The sequence below is a fragment of the Diabrotica undecimpunctata genome, chromosome 7 (assembly GCF_040954645.1).
Source record: "Diabrotica undecimpunctata isolate CICGRU chromosome 7, icDiaUnde3, whole genome shotgun sequence".
In the NCBI taxonomy this organism is placed as follows: Eukaryota; Metazoa; Arthropoda; class Insecta; order Coleoptera; family Chrysomelidae; genus Diabrotica; species Diabrotica undecimpunctata.
In genome coordinates this window covers 149,995,945-150,016,300 of record NC_092809.1, presented here as the reverse complement: position 1 = coordinate 150,016,300, position 20,356 = coordinate 149,995,945, and the positions used below count along the sequence as shown (strand labels likewise).

The 20,356-nt window shown below is 32.3% G+C and overlaps 1 protein-coding gene across 1 annotated transcript; it reads left to right on the top strand.

Annotated features, from left to right (window-relative positions):
• On the top strand, positions 1–17,222 carry LOC140447038 (phenoloxidase-activating factor 1-like). Its single transcript, XM_072539624.1, has 6 exons — positions 1–137; positions 5,694–5,989; positions 8,390–8,595; positions 10,252–10,442; positions 12,427–12,660; positions 16,920–17,222. The coding sequence occupies exons 1-6, from the start codon at positions 71–73 to the stop codon at positions 17,087–17,089; spliced, it is 1,164 nt and encodes a 387-aa protein (XP_072395725.1). The 5' UTR covers positions 1–70; the 3' UTR covers positions 17,090–17,222.
• The last annotated feature ends 3,134 nt before the right edge of the window (positions 17,223–20,356 follow it).

The following is a 20,356-nucleotide window of genomic DNA, read 5'->3' as shown; positions in this document are numbered from 1 at the left end:
GTTATTCCAACAACTAGACAACTAGTAGAATATTTATAAGACAACGCTCAGTGAAAGGATTTACATTAACATGAAAAAATTCCGTTTGTGGTTTGTGTGTGTATTTTATTTTGTAGTATTTGAAATATCTGATGCTCGTAAGTAAACTAACAGTACATTTGTAATAACTAATTTAGTACTTATAATAGTTTGAATTATATATTTAGCAATATATTAAACATTTTTATACGAGCCCCGTCCCATATCAGTTGGCCCACCTATGGAATTTGCAGTTTAAGTAGATTATCATAAACAAATTATACTCTGCATGTTTTTATAAGTTCCCATATTATTATTATGGCATTTATTAATATTGATTAAAAACATTACCCTTATGGTTTTTTATTTATTTTCAACAATAAAAAAATTTCACTAAACCCTGACTAGCAAGCAGGCAATTTAAATAAACCCAGCCTGTGAGAAGGTTTTAAATACAATTAAAGTGAGAAAACTGCAATATCTGGGACATGTCATGAGGGGCGAGCGTTATTACTTGCTGCAATTATTAATACAAGGAAGAATACAGGGTAGAAGGAGTCAGCACTTCTGCTGACCTCTTTAGAGCAGCGGTATCGAAAGTGCGAATTGCCATGATAGGTGCTAACCTTCTTAGAGGAGATAGCACATGAAGAAGAGAAGCCTGTGAGAGATGTTTACCCCTAAGAATTACGTTTGGAGCGAGGTGTATTAACTCGAGTTAAAAACAATTGTCACTCCACTGCGCTCCAATGCTCCAGGCCATCCCTTTCCCCTTTATAGCACTCTGATGCGCGATAGAGGCACAACTATCAGCCAAATGCTTTTCGTGTGGAAGTTCTAGGTATTGCTTGTCAAATTTAACGTGATACTTGGCCGATTTGAAATTAGGCTCCACCCACGATGCGCATTTGACCACAATACAATTCGTCCTTATTATTTCTTGGCCCTTCGAAGTGCAAGGTACTTGTATAGTCTGCGACAAAGTTTTTTTTTTTATTTTACTTATGTTTAAAGTTACTGTGTGTTGAAGAAATATCGTATTACAATAGATTTAAATTTTTAAATAATTATTGTTAAGTATTTTAAATTATAAACATGGATTTTCATTCAAAATTAGAAGGCAAAGTCTTGTCTGGACAAACGAGGGAGGTAATAGCAAATGTAATTATTTTTATGCAGAGAGAAGCGATGCAAAATCCGCATGTTAAAGATTTTAAAAAAGTTCAAGAGCGTGCTTCCTTAGCAACGGGAGTAAGTATAGCCACTATAAAACGGATCTCTCGTGAAAAGAAAAATATAGAAGAAGGTGCTTCTACATCATTTTCGACGCCTAACAAAAGAATGAGATCTGCCCCAAAATCCAACTTAAGCGATTTTGACAAAGGTTTACTTCGGCGTATAATAATAAATTATTATGTCACGGAAAAACGAGTTCCTACATTGCGACATATAACAAAAAAATTAATGAAGACAATATTTATACCGGGTCGCATGAAACTTTGAGAAAAGTGATGAGAGATATGGGATTTCGATGGAAGAAAGCGAAGAATAACAGGAAAATCCTAATGGAAAAACCCGATATACAAGTGCTCCGGAGAAAGTTTCTCAGAAATATTAAACAATATAGGGAAGAAAATCGGCCCATAATTTACATGGATGAAACTTATATTCATTCCTGTCATACATATTACAGATACTGGGGAGACAATACCACCGAAGGTTTGCACAAGCCAGTGTCCAAAGGGCAAAGGTTGATTATTGTTCACGCCGGCGGCCAAATGGGGTTCATAAAAAACGCATGTTTGACATTTAAATCTGATACGAAGTCTGTAGATTATCATAACGAAATGAACTATAATAATTATAGACAATTGATTCATGAAAAACTTATTCCTAATATACCAGCCCGTAGTGTATTGGTTATAGACAATGCATCATACCACAATGTCCAAGCGCAAAAATGTCCCACTATGGGGAGTAGAAAAGACGAAATGAAAGAATGGTTAAGACAAAAGAACATTTCCTTTTTAGACGAAATGATAAAAGCAGAATTATATAATCTAATAAAAATTCACAAACCCAGAAATAAAACTTATGAAATAGATCACATTATGAAGAATGCAGGTCACTCTGTCTTAAGACTACCTCCCTACCACCCGGACTTAAATCCAATTGAGTTAGTGTGGGCTGCTCTAAAACAATATGTGGCAAATAAAAATGTAGATTTTAAATTTAAAAATGTTGAAACATATTGTGATGAGTTTTTCTGCAAATTTTCCCAAGATGAGTGGAAAAAATATTGTGAGCATGCTATTTCTTATGAGCGTTATTATATGGAAAAGGAACTAGATCTAGACTTAATTGTAGACGATTTAATAATACATTTGCAGGAAGATAGTGACACTGATAGTGTGGATTCTCTAGAAAATAGTAGTTCGGAGACAGAAGACGAACTTTAATTTTAATCGTGTCTTTTGTGGTGAATTATAAATTAAATTATCTCAAGTGTCTTGTGTAGTCAAGTAATTTGTATCTAAAAGTAGTATTAGACATGAGACTAATCAGTGAGTTTGAGCGCCAGCGGCTCCGAAACACCTTTCTGAAGGACGTGTAAACAATTTACTGTAACGCAAATGTAAAGCTTTCATCTCTGCCAATATTCCTCTTATAAAATTACAGAACGAGACATTTATAGAAGTGTTCGAAAAAACTGACACTTCAACATGACTGAATGGTCAATATTAATGAGTCAAATAAAATATAATTATTAGAAGAAATTTTTTACCAAGTAACAAAAACAAAATATTTTGTATTTTGAGAAAAAATTCCGAAGGAAAAATTGAAACGTCAAAATAACACAATATATACATATCATAGAAGCTCCATTAATAAATAAGGTCACTCTCTGTAAACTTGTAGTATGGAGTGTACCAACGAGGCGAAGAGACCGAGCGCATTATGTATCTCTTTTCCTCCGAATGCGTTCTTACTTAATTTTCTACGCAAGTGGACAAATTTGTCAAGTATCACCTTAAATTTGACAAGCTGTACAAGAAGTCCAACACGATATTCTAATCCGCTCAATGCAGTCTAGCGTGACGCGCTCTTTTCCTGCTTTCTCTTGTGACGTATCACTGCACTGAAATTACTTGCTCGGGCCTCGCGTCTCCGCTCCGGGTTGCGCCCAGTTCGGCGACTCGGTGTTCGAGGATGTGGGCCCTTCGTTTTGGGGTTTTGTTAATTTTTTTTTTGATGACTGTCGCCTTTTTGTTAATATTTTTTGATTTTTTTGTTGGCCAAAACCTTTATTTATTAAATTTTATTATTGTTCTTTTGAAGGTTGTCCTGAAAATAAACATTAGTAAATAAGATTTCCAGTGCTGCGTGCTGGGGCTTCTTCTGTTGGTAGAGCTACTAATTATCTAGACTTTGTGTGTTTGCCAGAATTTGCTGTTTTGGTCTTTTGTGCTTCCATCGATGGAATGCATCATATCTTATTATCTCTCGCAGAATAGGGCTTGGGTGATTATCTAATTCTGCAAACCTAATTGTGGCTTTTTCTGCCATTTTATCTATCACCCTAACTTGTTGCAGTTCTCTAAACAGAAAGAGTTTATCGGCGTATCTAGGTACATTACTACCAATACAGTTTTAATGTCACTTGTTACTATATTCATCGTAGCATAGAGGTCATTAGTACCTAATGCCGGGAGACCTGTGTATGATTCCTCGCCTCGCCGATAGCCTGTAATTTGCCAGTACATATTTTTTTTCTACTTTTGAAATCTTTATGAATATATTAAACAAATTTCAGTTAATTATCTTAAATCTTATTTATGTTTAATTAATAAAAGTGGTAATGTTATTTTAAACACATTAATAATAAACTCTTGAATACACGTCTTCCATCTTTAAACACAAAACAGTTAAAATTCAATAGTTAATTTTTACCCAATATATATTTATCTTAGTGTAATCATAATAGAGTTCCAAAAATTGTTACTATATAACAGTACATTATTATTTTTGTTTAAATTGTAACCTCTCTAAATCTCTATACCTTTTTGTTGATAAATTTTAAGTTTTCAGTTACTATTTTTTCCAAATGATGATTTATTGTTAAATGGTTTACTAATAGATTTATCGCTGGCAACCATTGTTAAACAGTGTATCAGCATCGGTCACCTTATGATAAAGGTAAAACTATTACAACTAAAGTAAAAGGAAATGAGTTTGTGGTAAACAATACATGGATTTTTCCATATTTGGCACTTCTATCCAAAACAGCCTCATTGCAATGTTGTATTTTACAATTAGGTGAAATCCATTAAATCTGCAAATATATAATAAAAGATAGCGATATTATGGTTGTATTTTCTGTTTAAAATCGCGGTACCAACAATAAACAAACGCACTATAATATGTGAGATACAATGAGACGATTTGTACTTTGTCATACAACGTAGCAAATGTTTGTTGGATGATGAAGTTTTTGTACATTCGACGATGCACCTAAAGGCAGTTAACGAGTTATTTTTATTTCATTGTTACCAAAGCTAGTCATTTTCATGAATGGTTATATCTTCCCTGAGATATCACTGGGAATTGATTATTACACTTATTTTCATCGAAGAAATTTCAATATAGGAAGCCACTTAGAAAGCGGTTCCTTACCGTAAATGAGCATTTATCTAATATCCTTGGTTATATTTACATGGTTCATCCAATGATTGACGAATGTTATTGGCGCTTGCTGCTGGTAAATGAACCGATATAATTTGAATAACATTAAACTGCTGTGGTTTGACCATTATTTACTGCTGCGTATCAACGATAATCATTGGGGCATGGCAATTGCTGGTTTACTTGTTTCTGCATCTTTAAGTAGGTAACGCTTATTGTTTGCAAATATTATTTCAGCATGCCCCTCATAGAATTTAGTGTAGAACAAGTACAAATATCATTATGTTAGATGGCTGTTTACATTAAATTCGGAGGTTATTAAGAAGGTACATAATCATGTGTATCAGTTTATTAGTCAAGTTAGAAATGTCATAGTCACATCGTCAATTAAGCGATGTTTTTAATTGATTCAATCGACAAACTTGAAAGTTTGGTAAACGGTCTTTTTGCCAAAGGGTCATAAAGTACTTGCATTATTATAGGGTTTTCGACCATCATCGTTAAACACACGAATCACAATTGATTGAGTAAAAAAAAAAGATATGCCATTTAAATTTAATTGAATTTAATATCCATTTTCTTTGCTTTTACCATGACGATAAAAAAATTACAAGGCCAATTTCTTTAATGTTTGTGGACTAAATATAATAAAAAAGTTTCTACCATGGTCAGTTATACCTGTAAATGTTCATTCACTTATCTCTCTTTTCGTATCTTTTGACTCACTGGTAATCCAGATAGCAAGAGATGAAGTGGCGATATAATATGAAGGTATAGTCCAAGAAAACAGAAACAGGCAAAACTGTCTAATAATAAGAAAGGGGAAGAATAAGAAATTTTATAAGATTTGGGATGTATAATTGATCAAATATAAGTATCGGTTATTTTTTAATTTTGTTAAAACAATTATTAATAATTTCAGTCAATCCTAATCTCCCAATACTTGAGTTTAATTACGAAGCTCGTATATAATTTTTCTTTTTTTTTTACAGAACGTGGACAGTCGTGTATTACGCCCAACGGAAAATTAGAAATATGTAAGTCCATCTACGATTGTAGTCACTTTGTTAGAGCAATTAAACAACAATATCCATCTGTATTAAATTTTATAAAAAAATCACAATGCGGTTACGATACAACTTTCTTGGTTTGCTGTGGTGCCGATGTCGATTTTGTGACATCTAGAAACCCATCTTCTATAGTTAGGAAAAGAGCACTTCCATCTGTCAATTCCAGCATTTTAACGGAACAGTCATCTATTTCGGACACAAAGATTTGCGGTTTTCAGGTAAGAAGTAGTTAAAATCTCTATAAGAGAGACCTTGAGAAAAAAGTGGTAATACTCCTTAAATAAATATGTATCTTAAAGTTTAAATACAAACTTAAAGATACAATAGATACAATAGGCATCTGCAAAACGAATTGTATAGATGTTAAAGATTTGTAATGTATGTTAAATTACATGAAGCTGACCCATCGTCCAACCGCACATGTAAATATTTTTGAAGCTTTATATAAAACTCATCGATAAATACAAAACAATATAAAAAAGGCGGAAGAAAATTGACTGAACGAAAAATGTGAAATTAAAAAATTAAAGGAATTAGAAGACCTTGGGACCACAAGGGGACATGCTACCAAAAAATATTTTGGAGAAAACATCATTTTAAACTTATCTTCAAATCCTGAAATCCAATTTTTACATTTTTCTCGTAAGTAAGGTCCACAATCGTTTGGAAATATGTTATTAAATACACAATAAAAGTAACACACATGTCTATTTAACAATTTTTGAGTTTTTGAAACATATAAGGCTTATCCCCTTTTGTATAAAAAAAATATATTCTAAAAAATAAACATAAAATGTAACAATAAAAAATTCAGTTGTCAATATTTTCAATATTAGAAAACTCGTCCAAATGTTTAATTTCTTGCAATAGTTCATTATCAGCATCTGGTAGAATCTGTTGGCAAGCACCAATTTCTTCATAAAATTTTAGGAAAGCTGGCGGAATAAAACTGTAAGAGCTGGGAAATATTTTAAATTTTTTTCTGTTTAGTGAAATAGACCCACTGTATTTTAATTTCAAATCCCTGGAAAATAAAATTGACTTCCTCAAACCTTTCTTCTCAATATTAACTGCCTTATAGCCTTCATTTACAAAAGGTTTGATATAAATTATATAGGTTGTTCAGATGAAAACTTGAGGCTTGATATTTTTGAAAAAATTACTTTTTTTTGTCACCTGTATGGCTTTTTTTCGTAATCTTGCTTTGTAATTCTTTAAAAGAAAAAAAAAATTAGATTGTTTCAATACAATGACCTCAAAGCAGTTTGTTCTTTTACATTTTCTCACTGCTTCGCACCAATCGTCTGGAGTATACACTTGTTTTAATCGATGACGCTTATACTTTTTAATTGCTGCGAAATCACGGTCACATGGTAATCTTGTATGTCCTACTACTAAGTATTTGTGCTCAATAGAAGTGAAAATGCCTCCTATAGTAAACTGGTGCCATAAACGATTTAGATACCCATTTTTGTGCAACAGCTGCAGTTATCTTTGTACACTATAAACTTATCAACAGTGGGTCTATTAGTTCGAAAATGTTTATATAAAATGCTGGCAATTTCATAGTTACGTCACTTGGCAATATTTTCTGACCACATGTACATGTAGGCCTTTCCACTAATACAGTCATGGATGCCGAGGTATAAACCCTGTACGTAAAATCAAATCTTAACTGTCTTATTCTTTTTATTTCGATATACTCTGTACGAGTACTAGAAACCAATTCGCTAAGAATTTTGCGTAGTTGAGGAAAAATGTTGTGGAATGCAATTTTTAGATTTCCCATGTCTCTCATAACATCTTTATCAACGTCTGTTTTGCCTTGCAATTCTTAGAAGGCACAGATTAAAGCGAAATTCTAAATTTGGTTTCGAAAATTAGTTTACAATTTTATTATCAGATGTCGCTACATTGCGTCTATACGAAGCCATGTTAGAGTTGCTTCCTAAGACAGAAAAGATTTATTTCACGTTCAGAGCGATTGCGAAAGACGTTCTGATGAGGCCTATTAGGCCGAAATACGTATAAGCGGATGCGCAAGCGCCCTGTACGCGAAATCAAATTTTAACTGTCTTTTCCTTTTTAAATCTCATACAGTTTGTTGTTAATATTCAAAAAAGACATAACATTGAAAGAAGAAAAATTATCACTAGTTTGTCATTAATATAAGTAGTCTGCATTAAATATTTCTTTATTATCTGTTTTGAGTTACTTGTTACTTAGAGTAAATCACACATTCATCGTAGTTTATTTGTCCTTTACTTTTATTGTATTGTGCGTATATTTATATGCCTCTTTTTAAATTTTCTATAAATTTGTGATCTTTAATTTGATTTAAGTAATTTGGAATTACACGTTTATATTTTTAACATTTTCTTTTTTTTTTTTTTCTTTGTCCTTTTTATTGGCTTAAGTCGTCATTTTAATTCATATACCAATGCCAAAATGTATTTACCAAGAGAAAAATACAACCTATTGCATAAAAAAACAAATAATAAAATGAAAATGTAATAAATTTACCACAATGGTGCCCAAACTTTAATATTTTCATTATATGTGAGTGTATGTTAACTTTAATTATAAAAAAAAATTATGGTATGTAATATATTGTGCAGGAATCGGATAAGTTTATTAGTAAGATATTTGGTTATGGAGGACTAGAAGCTGATTTAAATGAACACCCATGGATGGCTTTAATTGGTTACACAACTCGTTTTGGGAGAACAAAATGGTCTTGTGGGGGCAGCATCATTAGTAATCGATATGTCTTGACAGCTGCGCATTGTGTAACTGGCGAGGTTGAAGTTGTGGTTGGAAAAGTGTAAGTAAACTATTTGTATAAATATTCATCAATTTATTCATGTCTAGCCTAGCCTTTATAACTTTAAAGATCCAAACTTTTACGAGCAGTTTTTCCAATTTTTCTTCAAAATTTTTGATATACGTCAGGGATGAACGTTCTTTTCGCAAGGAGGCAATCTTTCCAAAGTAAAATCTTAATGAAGCTTTTCTCTTCTGGTATTTATCATCAATGTAAAATAACCGGTTGCTTCATATTCGGAACTTCTATAGGTAACTTCTAACAAGCGGAACTTCTAACAGGAATAGATCAATTAAAGTATCCCAATATTTTTGATTATTAAGGACAAATCAAAGCATGAATGGAGTGAGAAGGAGAGGCAGACCCAGAGGACGATTTAAGGATCAGGTGGAGGAAGACTTGAGAATGTTGGAAGTACGAAACTGGAAAGCCAAGGCGAAGAATAGGAGAGAATGGAGACTTATCGTTGAGCAGGCTAAGACCCACCATGGTTTGTGGAGTCAATGATGATGGTGAACGACAAACTCTAAAGGGTATTAAAAAACAAATCTGATTGCGAAAGGAGACGCGAAGTGTGAGTTTTCTTAATACCCAAAGTTTTCAGTATTTCTTGCCATAATTCTGATTCAAAATTTCGTTCTTGATCCAAAGAAGCTTAGTACTACAGCCTAGTTAAGCGTCGAACTTTCCCAGTGTATTTCGACAGTCGTATCTGTTTATCGCCAACCGTTGCCAGTTTGCTGCGCTGATCTTTCTCGCGTCCTCGTCCACACCAAATACTTCATTTTAGCCTTGGTTTATCTTTAATCCTATTTTTTACTGGTATCGCTAATAGGATTCGTCTGGGTGGGTAATTTTCATTTGCTCTTGACACATATCCAGCCCAACTAAACCTACATATTTTTATGAAAGACATTACATCTCTATCATTTATTAGTCTTTATAATTCTCGTACAATTCTTCATATACCATTTGCGTAAGTCAACACTGGTGGGATGAGTTTTCTATATATTGTCAGTTTGGGTTTTTGACTTACATTTCTGTTTTTTAGCTGATTTAGCTGTTTTTGTGCTTAAAATAACATTACTTTGCTAGCAATATTCTTTGTTTTATTTCTTCAGATGTGTTATTATCGCTTAGTATGAGGGAACTCAGAACCTAAATTGACATAACTGGACTAAACCGCCTTTATATTCAACAATGAGTTCTTCCACGTACTTAAACAGCTGTACAAGGTGCCAGAGAATATTTTAAATATTGTAAACTAGTGTACAATGAACACTATATATCTAAATATTTATTAATTTAAATATAACGGTCAAATAGACATTAGCAATTAAAGCATATATATACGAGTCGATTTACTTCCTTTTTTTAATAATTGTAAAGTGAAAGCAGATGTAATCAATTTTACAAAAGTTTAATCCACAGCTCTTACACTAGTTCAATTTACTATTTTTACTAGCAGTGATCCATAATTTTATTTTAAAATATTATTCTGACATTTTGACATTTTGATTCCCATTTTGAAAATCGTTGTTAAAATACACGTTTGAACGTCAGTCCAAATCCGACCCAAACCAACAACCATTTTAAACATTTGTTTTTAAGTATGGATTTAGATACAACATATTGCATTAACATTTAATTTTTTAGAACTTTTGTTAAATTGGGTGCACATGATAAAACTAAGGAAATAACTTGCACTGAAGACGGATATTGTAATGAAAAAGCTGTAATTGCTGTAATTGAGAGTTTGTCGTTCCATGAAGATTATGATGCCAATAATAAAATTAGCAGTAATGACATAGCTATCATAAAGTTAAATCAAACCGTAGAATACACAGGTAAGTGTCATTTTTCCTTTTTTTTGTCAATATAATTTATTTCCCTATTGCTTCCAACTCTGTTACAAACACATATTTCTCTTTTACTTGAAGATTTTCTAGAGGGTTCAAATTCTGACTTCTGAGCTCAACGTTCTTCCAACATGAAAATAAATACTACATATTTTCAGGTATCTAGAGTGGCCATGGGTTCATCTATCTAAACACCAATGGCAGACTTAGTAATGGAAATATTAGAAAGGACAGTCTCTAAATTGAAGTATAACATACATTTCTGCAAACGACATATTGATGACTGCTTACTCTGCATTCCGTATAACGAAATCTATCATACTCTTCATAATAACATTCAATTTACTTATGAACTAGAAGAAAACAGTAAAATTACTTTTCTTGATTTAAGTTTAAAAATAAGTTAAGAATACAACATTAACCGAATGATAACAATTAACTGATTTACAAAAGATGTTTAGTCCGGAAGATATCTAAATTTTAATACCAACACACCCATAGCCCACAAAAAAAGTGCTGTATTTAGTCTTACTAACAAAGCAATTAAGCTATCTATCCCACAATACCATTCCGCAAATCTGAGAAAAGTTAAAAATATCTTAGAAAAAAAGATAATCATTCACCAGAATTTTACAACCATCTAATTAAAAAAGAAAGTTGTATTATCAGAAATCAATCTAATTCAAATACCAATCCAAAACAAACCCAAACTATACCTAGCGATAATAATAATAACAATGCTACTAAATCAAACAAACTCTATATATATTTTTATCATACATAAACACTTTAATCTTCTTCATATGATTAATTTAATGATATGAAAAATATAAAAGAATAAGAACTGAAACTCATCAAATGGTAAGAAAAACAAAAACAGATTACTGGGAACTAGATTCACAACAGGACTAGAGATGGATTTCTATGGACAACAGAAACAAGTATGGCGCTTCATAAGACAACAAAGAAGCGAACTGAAAGAACTAGTTGAAATAGAACACATACAAGAGAATACATGAGAGGCCTTTCCGACAGAAATGTTAAAAAAAAAAACGAAGAACCTTTACCAGAAACGCCAAATATAATAACTGAGGAAAAGACCGGAATCTCCCAAAACGATGTGAAAGAAGGAATAAACAAATTAAAAAACAGAAAGTCACCAGGAGAAGATTAAATACCAAATAAACTCTTAAAATATGGAGGTAATCTCCTTGTACAACAACTGCAACTTCTTATTAATAAAATAATTACCACGAACAGAATACCAGATGAATGGAGGAGAGCAATCATGGTGATGTTTTTTAAAAAAGGAGATCAGAAAGATCCCAATAATTATCAAGTAATAAATATATTAAATACAACACTCAAATTGACAACAAGGCTAATAGCGACCAAAATAAATGACCGAATATCTCTGCAAAACCAGCATATATGTGTCTGATAGATTTGAAGAAAGCGTTTGATAGAGTGAGAATTCGGGACGCCACAGATTTATTATATGAAAAGGGAATATCACTGGATTTAGTAAAAACCATTGAGAATATTTATAAAGATAACATAGCTATGGTAAGATATAAAGGAAAACTATCGCAATTAATTAAATTAATCTGATAATGGATGAAATCATAAAGAAAGTTAAAAAAGAAGAGGATATAGAATGGGAGAAAAGGAAATAGCTGAAAATGAAGATGACCTACAAAGATTAAGTAAAGAATTCGAAAATACGGCGCTCCTATACAACATGGAGATCTCAACAGAGAAAATTAAAGCGATAGTGATATCAGCGGAACCGAGACAATGCAAACTAGTCGTAAATAACAAAATAATAGAACAAGTGATGGAAACTGAATACTTGGGAATAAAACTGTCAAGCTACGAAAAAGTGGAAGAAGAAGTACAAAAACAAGTGAACATGTATTAAGATATTTATCTTAAGTCTTATAAATAAATAACTTTATAATTAACTTTATAGATTTTATTAGGCCAATCTGCCTTCCTGACTCAGATAAAGAAATAAAGAGAAATGACCAGCTTCAAATGGCTGGTTGGGGTCTTACTGAACATGGCGAGACCAATGTCAAAATCAAAGTTGAATTGTCTCTTCGTACAAGAGACGAATGCATGAGTGCCTACAGATCAGTAGGACTTAACTTAAGTGACTCCCAGATATGTGCTGGAGGAAGATATGGAGTAGATTCCTGTAAAGGTAAATATAATACTTATGATTATTATTATTGTATTAGTAAGGTTTTAATTTTTTTGTTATACAGTTTTTGCCTTTAATTTAAGAGATAAGTCATTTTATCTTCACACTACACTTAATATGCGTAAAAGTAATTAAACAACAGCAAAGTAGAAGTATTTAATTTATTATATACCAAATTCAATACTTTCCGAAAGATTTAAATAATATGCATAGAGTATACGCAGCTACCATATCGACACAAACCAACAATTATTTTAACTGAAAACAAGAATTCTGTATTCAGTAGTGAGCTAAGTTTTGTTAAGATGTCGCCAATGTACTATAAGTATCAATATTGACATAAATAACATTTTATTGAAATTTCTGTTTTACCACCAAATGTGAGATTTTTTAGTTATGCACCAAAAAGACGGTTTTCTTAACCCTATTTTAAGAAATCTTAGGAAATTTTACCACACTGCCTTGCATAAATATATAGTGGTACAGTAAAAGTAAGTATTTTTAAGGTTTAAATCACTATATTTAAGATTATGATATGTGTAAGTGTAAGGAGGCCATAAAACGAAAGAAGAAGAAGAAGAAGATATGTGTAAGTTGGCTGTTCAATAAATAAAACTAACAATATGAGCATTTTCAGACATATGTCCAATAACTGCATTCTTTAAAGTTTATACAGTTTTTATGTAAAATATTCGTGCGTCTCCTCTGTTTCCGGCACTTCCATTTTGGTGTCAATATCCACAGTGTAGCCAGTTATTGGACGCCTATGTTGTTAACTGGCTCACAATCTGTCCTATGTTGTTTTATAGAGGTAGCACCTTTTATCGGAACGACCACATCGAGCGTCATAGACGAAAGATGGTTCTTGATAACTGGTCCTCATAAAACACCTAACTCTCACCTATGGCTCCAAGTGCCACACCCCGGGCAACTGCATTGGTCTGCAGGCTAAACTTAGTAAGGATACCTAGATATGGCGAAAATTTCACCGACCGATTGCCGGTATAAGAAATCTCACACTTGCTAATAAACGTAGATGAGAAAATAAGACTGTCCAACACTAGAATAAGAACCTGGAATGTTCAGAGCATGTATTATTCTGATAAAATACACAATCTGATTCAAGAAATGAACAGGTTGAATACCGATGTACTGGGTATCACTGAAGCGAAGTGGCCCAACTCAGGTTGTTTTTCAACAGACGAAGCCACAATATATTATTCCGATACCGAAAATAACCAACACAGACACAATGTGGCCGTAATAGTTAATTAAAAGTGTAATGGAGCGCTGAAATGGTATTGAAGTTGGTGACATCTCATTCTAAACTGACTTTGATACAAGTTTATCAAATCAAGTTTATCAAGTGGAATTATTTTACCGAGGTATTGAAGAGGCACTAAGAATAACGAAAACAAGGGAAATCATGATAGTGCTAGGTAATCTCAATTCAAAAATTAAAAAGGGACAAAGCGGAAAGTGTATAGGAAACTATGGTCTGGGAAATCGCCCGCAATTACATCGGAGAAAGTAGTCAGGAACCAGATAGACTACATTATGATCAATAAAAGATACCGTAATGCTGTTAAAGCCGTGAAAGCATATCCTGGATCAGACGTAGCCTAAGATCACAATCCACTTATCGCCAAGATTACATTCACCCTTAAGAATATTAAAAGACATAAAAGAATCCGTACAACAGACACAAAACTTAAAAAACCTAACGTAAAAGAATGCCTCCAACATGAACTGCATTTAAACTGCAGCAAGTTTGGATTATTTATAAACGAAAATAAAGCAAAATTCATTGAACTGACAGCAAAAAAAAAGGAGTCCGAAGATAATCTAAGAATAAAAAGCGGAAGTAAAAAATATTCATTACATTCAAAATATTCATTACATTCATACATACATTAATACATTAATACCCACAAAACCAAACAAATGATTGTCAGCAAGGAGAATATAAATGGGGCTCATCTATACATTAATGGGTCGCAGATAGAGCGAGTAAAACAGTATTGCTACCTGGGAACTATTATAAACGAACAGTGGAGCAATGTACAGGAAATAAAGTGCCGCATAGGAAAGGCAAGAACGTTCTTTAACAAAATGAGCGCCATCTTCAAAAGTCACAACATATCCCTGGATACAAAAATGAGACATTTGAGATGCTATGTTTTCTCTGTGTTGTTGTACGGGGCGGAGGCATGGACGCTTACAGACACCACTATTAAAAAACTTGAAGCATTTGAGATGTGGCTTTATAGAAGAATGCTGAGAATATCATGGACAGCAAGGATCACGAACAAGGAAGTTCTAGAAAAAATGAAGAAGGAACCAGAGATTGTGTTTACGATCAAACGCATAAAATTGCAATATCTGGGACACGTTATGAGAAATCAGCACCGTTACTCCCTGCTGCAGTCTATATTGCAAGGTAAAGTTAAAGGTAAGCGAGGACCCGGTAGAAGGAGAATATCATGGCTGCGGAATTTAAGAACATGGTTTAAGAAAACCTCAACGGAGCTGTTTCGAGCCGCAGCGAGCAAGGTCATGATTGCCAATATGATTTCCAACATCCGAAACGGATAGGAACCAGAAGAAGAAGAAAAAATATTATTTTAAAAAGGTAGATCAATTCGAATACTTTGGAGTGACGATTATAAATAGAGCGGAAAAAGATGCAAAAATGGAAAAAAAGAATTACTAAAGGAAGTAAAGCTATAAGAGCACTAAACAAAATGATCAAATCTAAGTTAATATCCAGAAATACGAAAATCAGAATTCAAAATGACGGCGTATGGGAAAGAAAAATAAATAAAAACGTAATGAAGCTGTATAACCAACCAAGCATAATACAAAAAAATCACAAAGATCACGTTGGATGGGACATGTTTATAGAATATCCACAAATAGATATGCAAAAAAAGTATTAACAGGAGGAGCCAATGGAAAATGCAGACGAGAAAGACCAAAAAATAAGTGGTTAGAAGAGCTTAAAACCAATGTAAGGAACCTAAAAATATCGTACTGGAAGGAAAAGACGAAAATCAGAGATAAATGGAAAAATAGTGAAGAAAATAGAAGTCATGGGCTTCCAAGCCCATATATATATTTAATATTTAATAATATTTAATAATTAATTTTCATTAACTAAAAAAGATAACATTCCCTCTCCTTTCTTAGATACAAATCAATAAGATATTATTATAATAATACATGAACAATATAATATAATTAAAAAAGAAAATCTAAAATAATATTTCCCTATACTGGGATTTAATTTCATTCGGTTTTACCAATGAACCTTAACGACATAAAGATTCAAAAGAACTACTTGAATTGTCAGCACATGCGTTCTGGTTAAAACAGAACCTCACATTTAAACTTTCTAACAATCAAAAATTTAGTTATTGCCGACAAGTCAAAGAAATACCTCCTTTTAAATGTAGTTATATTGGGTTTTTCGATTAACCTTGGGTAAACCTTTGCGTTTTAAGTTCAAAGCTACCATACATTTCCAACGTTAAAAAAATTTTTTTTTTGCACATAGTAACAAAAAACACCACTATGTTGTTACTAGCAAAGTTTTTTAACATTATATCTCTACACGTCTAAGTTACGGTAAGATCAATAATGTTTTTAATAGATTATGGTAGCTAATTATAATTTATTCTCTTTCAGCCCCGAAGAAGACTAATTAATTCTATTTGGCGAAAACGTTCGGCCAAATTGATACTCATTAGACTCTTTCTTGCAGATTTCCCCAATATTTAAGAGTTTACTATATATATATATATATATATATATATATATATATATATATAAATATATATATATATATATTTATATATATATATATATAAGCTGTATATATAGCTAATCAATACCTATCCTAATTTGAAAAGTCCAAAATTTACCGTAAATCTAAAATTGAAAAAGTCTCTTTTCTTCACAATACAATATAACTTCACAACACAATAAAATTAAATCGTATATCTAAATATGCTATAACTATAACATGGTTCTACAAATTTTTGTGTCTCTTCTTCTTTTTCTCTACTAATTATTATTTATATACATTTTGGATCATATCAATATTTGTATATATATATATATATATATATATATATATATATATATATATATATATATATATATATATATATACCCTGTATCTTTAAAAATAATAAAATGATTGTTTATCTGTTTTTAATAAAATCCATCCATATTAAATTTAATTATCGTCTTTACAGGTGATAGTGGGGGCCCATTGTTGAGACGATCGATTGGCAATCCCTTTCAGTGGTATCAGGAAGGAATCGTCTCATTTGGAAATACTGATTGTGGTGTAGCAGGATTACCCGGAATCTATACAAAAGTTTATAGTTTTTTATCTTGGATCCGTAATCATACTAAAGACTAGTAATTTTAAAGGATTAATGTAGTAAATGTTTACAATTCAATTTAATTATGATATAATATAAACAATGTTTGAGAATGATATAAAATAAATTATATTATCATAAATTTTAATTTTTAAAATATTAATTATTAACTATAATAAATGCTTAAAACCTGTATAACCCAATTAATTTTTTAAAAACGTTTCCCCACCCGACACCTTAGGGTAAATAGGTTTAGGATTATATATTATATATATATATATATATATATATATATATATATATATATATATAAACATTTCTATCAAATTTGATTTCTTCAAATTTGTTTTAAATTAAAACTTTAAGTTTTATTTAAAAAATTCCTTCATAAAATCCTTGTTAACTGGTTAGTCTATACTTTGGGGCCCTGCAATCACCACTCCCTTGAGAGAAGACAGTTCCTCAGCCATAATACCTTTTGGCGGGACTACTGATTACATAACCTCACTAATATGACACTACAAAGGCTGTTACAATTTTAATATTGTGTTTGTGTTTTAATATTTGTGCCGTCCAAAAAAATTTTTATTTTATTAAATCAATTTATTCATCTTAACACAACAGCTGAAAGACAAAATATACTGTATAAATTAAAAATAATAATAACATCTCAACTTTTGGGTAGTGACTGTGTGAGAGACCGGATAGACTGTTTTTTTGATGTTGGTATTAAACAGGCTATTGTAAGGAATCGAACGTTTCAGTACCTTTATGTACCGTTGTGACTGACGGTTAGTCGTCGTGTGACCAATACAGTGTAATAGTGCTCTATAATAGTAAACGAGCTTTCAGGTGTCACTAATATCGATACAAAAATATTCCGAGGTAAGCTCTTAGATATTTGTAGATTTCTTTTATTCTAATTAAAATATTGTTAGATTTTAGCAATGGAGGATTACGAGCACGGGCAAGCTTACTTGCAGAAACTTTTAGAAGAAGTAGGACTAGATAAGAGTGATATTAAATCAGTGGCATGCGAAGATGAATCAGAGGAAGAGAAACAGGACATTGAGGAAGTTATAAATCACGACAGTGAATCAGAACAGGAGATATCAGATGCAGATGAAACAGTTGCGGTTCGTCAGTCTGCCCGTCTTTTCTATATAGGTATGTTAAAAAACTAGAATATATATTAGCAAGTCATGCTAAATTTTTATTGTTTTAGCAAGAACCGTACAACCCACTGGAAGAAGCATCCTCCAAAGCCAAGACCCACTAAAACGAGACAGGATAACATAATAATTCGCTTACCAGGGCCTACAACAAGTACTAAAAATTTAAAGGACGCTGTCGGAATTTGGAATTATTTTTTGGATGGCACGATAACGAGTATCATTATGGAAAATACAAATAAATACATAGCTTCCATTTAAGAAAACTATTTACGAGAGCGAAATGCTAATCTCACTGATGAAATGGAAATCCGTGCTTTTATAGGACTCTTGTATTTATCTGGGCTAGGTCACTCTAATCGTGCCAGTGCAGAAGATGTGTGGAGGAGAGATGGTTATGGTAAAGAAACTTTTTATTTTACGATGACTCTACAAAGGTTCCGATTTCTTCTTCGTTGCATTAGGTTTGATGATAAGGAAACACGTGCAGAACGATAAAAAATTGACAAGCTAGCTCCCATTCGCATGGTGTTTAACCATTTCGTAAAAAATTGTCAAAATGGTTATAATCATTCATCATTTGTTACCATTGATGAGATGCTCCCTGCTTGCAGAGCAAAATGTTCGTTCCGTCAGTACATTCCCTCAAAACCTAATACATACGGACTCAAGATATTTGCAGTTTGTGATTCAAAATTATTTTACACTTAAAAAATGGAAGTCTACATGGGATCCCAACCCGATGGCCCAAATAAATTTTCCAACTACCCTAGTGATGTGGTTTTAAGATTGTGCAAACACATTTCTGGTTCACGCGTTAACTTGACAATGGATAACTGGTTTACTCATCAGTTCTTAATCAGTTCCACTTATGGAAAAGTTGCTTCAAGATTACAAAATAACTACTATTGGAACGCTAAGAAAAAAATAAAACATAACTACCAGTCAAGTTTTCAAACCCCACTAAACGTCCAATCCATACTAGCATGTTTGGCTTTACAGAAAATATCACAATCGTTTCTTATATCCCAAAGCAACGCAAAAATGTGAATTTAATATCAAGCATGCACCATCATGATATTGACATAAACAGTGTCGATAAATCTAAACCAGTAATTCTTCTTCTTCTTTAGGTACCGTCTCCTCTAAGGAGGTTGGAAATCATCACAGCTATTTTCACTTTTGAGATTGCAGCTCTGAACAAGTCGACGGAACTACAATTATACCACTTTCTTAGATTGTTGAGCCAGGAGATGCGTCTTCTTCCAATACAATTCTTCTTCGTTTCCCCTATATTTTTCCCTACATTATGGTTTGTAGCAAGACATATTTATCCCCTCTCATAACGTGGCTGAGATATTGTAACTTTCTTATCTTAATCGTATTCCAGTAATAGTCACTACTTATAATAGTACAAAAGGGGGTGTCGACGTTGTAGATAAGTTGTGCGCTTGTTACAACTGCTCCCGGAATAGCAGAAGATGGCCCATGGTGATATTCTACACAATATTAAATGTTGCAGGAATCAATACTCAGGTGATATATAAAGCAAACAACGGAGATCCAAATATACGGCGACGACATTTGTTAAGAGATTTAGCAAACGCATTGGTTCATCCACATTTGAAAAGGAGAGCAGCTCTTAGTAATCTTCCGAGGACGCTGAAGCTGAGACTTATGGAAATAACTCGAAGTGATGCACCGAAAAATCAAGAAAGGCCATTACCTGCTGGAAGGTGCACCTACTGCGGCTGGAGAAAGAATAGAAAAACTCGTTTTTCCTGCTACAAATGCAATGCATTTAGTGTTTAGAGCATATCACAGGTATATGTCAGAACTGTAGGGAACTACAATAAAAGTATATAGTTTTGTTTTTTATGGTTATTTGTTGCATTTATGTTCATTTAACATTTTTTAAGTATGTTTGTTGTGTTACGTTTGTTTATTTTTATTTTATAAGGAACAATTAATACACATGACATTTTTTTCAATAACTATTCAAATCATTGTTTTGTTTAATGTAATAAAGTTTAAAATATTTTTTTTTACTAAAACGTCTTAATATATTTACCTATTCTAAATTCCTACAAAATAAAAAAGAAAAATCCTCTATTTCTATTTTTTAGACACACC